Source organism: Solanum pennellii, chromosome 9 (assembly GCF_001406875.1).
Source record: "Solanum pennellii chromosome 9, SPENNV200".
NCBI classification, from domain to species: domain Eukaryota; kingdom Viridiplantae; phylum Streptophyta; class Magnoliopsida; order Solanales; family Solanaceae; genus Solanum; species Solanum pennellii.
The window spans coordinates 80,786,382-80,792,523 of NC_028645.1; the positions used below are offsets into that span (position 1 = coordinate 80,786,382).

The window sequence follows — 6,142 nt, forward strand, 5'->3', positions numbered from 1 at the left end:
CCCCCCCCAATGGACGAGAAAGAAAGGATTTCTCGAAGCAACCCCCCAGGTTCCAGACCCAAGAGTCAAATTTCCTATATGAGCATTCGATACATGTATCAGTCCGTGGAAGAATGAAAGGGTCACCACTGCAAGCCGCCCTAACGGGGAATTCGAGACTTTAGTTACGAATGAAGAGATCTTAACATATGTATGTTGTTGTATAGTAGATTTTAAACCCCCTTCAACTAGCTCATTTGTTTACTTTTTCAGATTTTGAACCCTTTTAGTGAAACTACTGACTCCACCAATGCTCGTGTATATATATTTTGCCCAGATTATTAATTTCACAGATTGTTTTACCATATTAAGCTGTATGCAAATAATAACTCTAAAAAAAATCCATAAAAACTAGTATTACAATTACCATCCCCAATCAAAATGACAATAGTATTGCCATTTCATAACATTTGCACAAAAAGGAGTTAACATACTTCAGCTCTAATGAAATACCAACTCATATCAGGGATGATGGCAAAGGTAACTAAGTGCAAAATCACCGCAAATCTAAAGACCAGAGTGACACCTACAAGAACTTAATGAGGGACCTAGACCAGTAAACATACCAATATCACTCGGATAAGTGAAATGCGCATTCTGATGGTGTTATGATCCATTGTTCAACCTCTGAGAGCCTGAGTTGGACATCAAAGTCCGTCCAGTTCCATGCTCTTCGTGTAGCAAGTTGTTAATTATGTCAAGATGTGGAAATTCATCAGTGAATACAGTCTGGGGCTGGCACCTTGACGGGTAGGCTGGAAACTCCAATGGAATGTGATCAGGGGTTCTGTTGTTTAAAGGCTTGTCCATGTCAAAATTCCAATTTTCATTTCGTACGGAAGGATGATCTCGTGATGTATTCCTACTGCTGTCACTCCAGAAATATTCCCGTTGCTTTCCATTCTGCACGGCATTGTGATTCACCATTTCATATGAATAGCTTGGTCGAATAGAACTAGGTTCTATTCTTTCCAAGGCCTGTTGTGAATATACGGAACCAGATGTAGGCGAGGGTGGTTGAGTATAAGGCTGCAAAGAGTCAACCAATGATCTAGGTGAACAGCTATCACTGTAATCACGATGATACTGCTGTGTAGGAAGAGAAATCGGGACTTGGTTTTGTATACTGCCACTACTGCTATTATTTCTCGGTTGACTGAACCTAGAATGTGACCCAACATCATCCATCGGTTGGTAACCGTCAATCTCTTTCCTGTGAAAATTTTGGTGGCAATTACAAGCTGCACATTTCAGGGCTCCTGGGGTCCCTTCTTCTCCACTAGGCATGAATTCTCCACATCCATCAAGAGCATGTCCTCCCATGCTTGCAGCATGATTCTTGAGACATTCTCGGTATCGGATTGAGCTGGTAATGTCACTTACTGAGGTTGTTGATGGTGGTTGTAATTGTGCTATCCTGACAGTCATATTTGGTTTATATGAATTCAGTTGGTTATGCTGCTGAGCAAGACTCTGCTGATTCAGGGCTTGGCTAGGCCTAGGAAAGGTGTTTCCACGGCCAGCTTGTTCGTTACTTCCAAAAATAGGACTGCCCACAATTCCTTTCGGACAAGACTGAGGAACATAAATACCTGAAGTTGTTAAACGATCAGCACACAATCGACCAGCTACACTTTCTGAATGAGCCAATAATGGTAATGGTGGACGTATTGAAGGAACACTCAAGCATTGGGACATGGCAGGCACTTGTAGTGACATGGACTTTTCATCTGTAGCAGGGGCTAAAAGGCCATTTATAGAAGGATGCAGCTTAGAGGTGTCTGTATTCCAATTAACAGATTTTGCATCACTTAATCTGAAATCAGGATGAATATTCTGTTTCTGCATAAGCAGATCTTTTTATCAGTCAAGCTCAATGATAAAAAAAAAATTATAAAAAAGCAATAGCTAGGAAAGCAGCAACCTATGCAATTGTCGAAAACCTCACAGAAATTACACTATGATGCCAACAACGAAAATAAGTCAAAAACCAAAAGTAGGTCTTCCCTGCTTTTTATTTTTTGACTTAAAAGTCATTTCAGCTTGACTCTTTATTTTTGACTTAAAACTATTTTTTAAGCAATACAATCGGGCTCTAAGGCTAAAGCTTTTCCGATGGGAGCCACCGGTTATGAAAGAGCTTCCCATTAGAAGAGGTGCCATGCTAAAAACGATAGATGTACTCAAACAGGGATTTAAAGTACTCACTACTTCATGGTGGAAATCTGGAGACGACCAGGAAATCTGCATGAGGACACCAGCAACAATGATCGCTTTCTTGTACAAAACAGTGTAGTAATCCTCTTCATTGGTGAATAAAATCAATACTTGCCGAGAAGAACAATTCCTAATCTTTACTTGGCCACTCAGAGGGTTCTGTGCTTTGAAATCAGCCCGAATTTCTTTCATTTTTGGCCTCTTATAGGAGAAATTCCCTAGCAAAGTGAGCTTATAATCGGATACTAAGCTTTCACCATAGCGTCTTGGAAAGGTTAATGTTGGGTATCCCATATAGGTCGAGTGTTGCACTTCGATTGGAGGTCTTGATTTCTGATTCTCATGGCGCTCGACAATTGAAAGAGCATATAATGGCTGACTAAGTGCTTCACAAGCCAAATCAGCTGCTTCACTAGTTGGCTTACTTCCATAATTCCACTCTCTGAAAAGTCAAAGCACCAGGAATTAGAACCATCATAAACACAACAGATATGCAAATCCGGATGCCAAAATGAATGGCAGAAAAGGTTACCTGCTATATGACTTCAAATTGTTGTGGTTTAAATAAGTCCCCCTGAAAGGAACTAACTCTGTGGAACACATCGATGAACTTTCATATGTAACAGAGGGAATTCGTCCAGTAATTCTGTATGGAGCAGATGAAAGGCCACTAAACCCACTGCAACTAATTCCCACGGAAGAAGGTAGTTTAGAGGTTTCACACTTGATAGGACTTGCAACTCTGTCCTCGGAATCGGAATGAGTTACTTCTGGGACACAAGCTACTGAATCAGACTCCTCTGTCCCGTACTCATTTCCACCACCAATATGTTCATCTTTTTTGGTATTATCTAGCTCCACAACACCAAATGCTTCTCTCTGCATTGCGAGGTAACCATGAAAAATTACATAATACACTATTTACTTTCTTCAGGAGGCAAAAAGAATTAAGAATTTTCACTAACCTTCTTGGAACTCAAACAAAAACTGTCAACTGAGAGCTTCAGCACAAACTAGCTGACAAAAGGCTACAACGTTAAAATTTATCCCAGAACAGCCATTTTTCTCTTTACCTCTCTTTCATTTGATTCTTCAATTTTTAGATCTTTGTTTATAGGCAGGTACCCAAGAATGACAGATGATTAAACAACATTTACTACTTTTATATTGCATTAACTTATTCTGTTGATAGATTTCTATATTGCATTACTACTACATATTTTCCCAATGATCAGCACAGTTCTGCATAAACAAACCTTTTACAGTCAAGCTCAAAGATGAAACCTCCAAAGAAAGTAAAAGCTAGGTAGTACAATAGCAATATATGCTATTGTCTAATACATAATAGAAACTACACAAATGGTGCCAATAACTAAAACCAAAAAACTTCAGTTTTCACTCCAAAGATAGTGGAACAATTGTTAATACTAAAGCTCACACATAAAAAGTTTTTTGGTCCATCATCTCCTATAATTACAATATAACACTTCCATGCAAAGGTATAATGGTCTTCAAATAAGGAAAAAGCGGCAAAGAGGGTTCAAAAATTACTTTAGGTCATAGGTTCTTATCTCTACCTCTCGTCCAAACCCAACCTCTCACCACCCCCACCCCCCACACACACCACCTCCCACCCATTCTGGGGCAGAGCCAAGTAAGGTTGAGGGATTCATCTAAACCCTCGAAAATTATATTGCTTATACATAACTAAAATCATTTTTATAGATACAGAGTAGATGTTGAACTGCATTCTACTTCTTCGTGTGTTTACCAGATCATATTTTGAACCCCTTAGTGGAAATTCTGACTACGACATTGCATTCATTCCCTATCCCTATCCCTACCCTTACCCCTACCCCTAACACAAACTCTCACTCCCCCAGGCCATAGTGCCTCCACCCCCATCCACCTTGTCCACTCACCCCATCCCCTACTCGCCCTTCCCATGCCCCACTTCATCGCCCTTTCTCCCACGACGCCACCTACTTTATAGTGTTTTTCCAGATTACATATAAATATTTTCAATTTATAACCGTCGAATCATCAAATACGATTTTCTTCCTTACAAATAGGAAAAACCCTGTTTTTAATATCACAATTGAGTAATCAAACAAACACCACAAAATAAAATTAAAGCAGCAAGAGCAACAAAACTCACAAATTGATCATGAAACTCCGGAGTCCACTGAAAAACCTCCATGATTGCACCAGCAACAACAACCCTCTCTTTCAACAAAACAGATTGATAATCCTCTTCAGCAGTGAAATCAATGAACACATGGTAAGAATCATAAGACCTAATTTTCGCTACCCCTTTAAGAGAGAGTTTCGCCTGGAAACTAGCACGAATTTTAGTCATCTTTGGTTTAGGTATAAAGAATTTTCCAACCATTGTAAGTTTACATACCGCCACCATGCTATTCCAATCCCAATACTTCTTTCGAAAGATTACTGCTGGCATTCGCCTGTAGTTTAAATACACAATCTTTGATTTTGGTTCTTCTTCTTGATTTTCAATGTTGAAATCTCTCTGGGGTGCCGCCATTTGGGGGCTCTACTGTGCAGAATTGAGTTTGCAGGGAAGACAAAACGTTCAGCTCTCTATATATACAAGTCAATATTACATTTTCTTATTTTCGTTTATCTTTTACTTGTCCATTATACTAAAATATTATTTATTTTTGTATTAATGTTATTCTCGATATTAAATATTATTGAAAAATAATAATAAATATATCTTCGAACTATCATATATATTATGCAGATATCATTCGTTATACATTTGGGACATTAGTACTTCTATCGTCCAAAAACTAGAGTTATACTCTTCACTCTAATAGAAGACTAAATAAGGGCACGTGACACAATCTTGTCCATTGATTCAATATTTAATAAATATCAACTCTCTGGATAAAATTATGACGTATGTATGTCCGTTAGTATAAGGGTAAATATGTTTTAGTTTTTTAGACGGCAAAGACACCAATATCCAAAAGTATGACAGACATACCATTTGCGATTGTTCGAAGGTATATTTATCTTTTTCTCCAAATATAATTTAATATCTAATACGTTTCTCAAAATATTAAATTTAATATATTCAAAGAGTAATATAATAATATTATAACATTAGTTATTAGAATAGCTTCTTTGTCTATAAATTCAGCCATATCCAAATTAGGTGATGCACCTTCTGCAAAAAGTAATAATAATAATAAGATATTTGTAGTAGTTAAAATAGAGTGTTAAGTTTTTTGTTAATGTGTTTTTTTTGTGATTATGAGATGTTATTAAGTGTATTTATATGCAAATTATATTTGACTTTGGCAGAATTTGTCATTAAATGCTGAGTTGGCAATGTTACGTGGTAAGAAGTAAGAAGTAATTAGAAGGTTGGTATTCCTTAAAATTTATTTAGTATATATACATTATTAGCTATCGACTTTAAATGAATATGTGATTAATTAAATAAAAAATTAGATGAGTTAGTGATGTAATTTAATATGATATTAAAGTAGGTCACAACTGACAAGGTTCGAGTCTCACCGCCACACTAGTAGCCACCCCATTATTAAAGAGGATATCTACACGTGTGTGGCTCATAAAAAAGAATTAAGCTTAGATGTAATTAAGGAGACACCTATAAAGTATAATTAAGTAAAAAATATACAACGCTTTTAATAACTTAAACTTTTAGAAGAAAGTTCTTAATAAATCTCATGTTTTGTACTTTTAACATACCATCATTATGAAATGTTTAAGACAACAAGTTTTAAATACATTATATTATTGTTATATCTAGTGAAATTTCACCTAGGTATGTTCAGAAACATCCGATAGGCCTAGTCATTAAACTGTGCTACCACATTACCCCCCCCCCCCCCCC

General features: G+C 37.0%; 1 protein-coding gene across 2 annotated transcripts; it reads right to left on the reverse strand.

Moving 5' to 3' along the window:
- Nucleotides 1–365: 365 nt before the first annotated feature.
- Nucleotides 366–4,842, reverse strand: LOC107029567. Of its 2 annotated transcripts, XM_015231004.2 has the most exons (5): nt 4,415–4,842; nt 3,222–3,269; nt 2,789–3,135; nt 2,248–2,698; nt 366–1,881 (listed from the first exon to the last, which is right to left on the reverse strand). In XM_015231004.2, the coding sequence occupies exons 1-5, from the start codon at nt 4,799–4,801 to the stop codon at nt 646–648; spliced, it is 2,469 nt and encodes an 822-aa protein (XP_015086490.1). In that variant the 5' UTR covers nt 4,802–4,842; the 3' UTR covers nt 366–645. The 2 variants fall into 2 exon arrangements, with proteins under 2 accessions (XP_015086490.1, XP_015086489.1); XM_015231003.2 differs by lacking the exon at nt 3,222–3,269.
- Nucleotides 4,843–6,142: the final 1,300 nt, after the last annotated feature.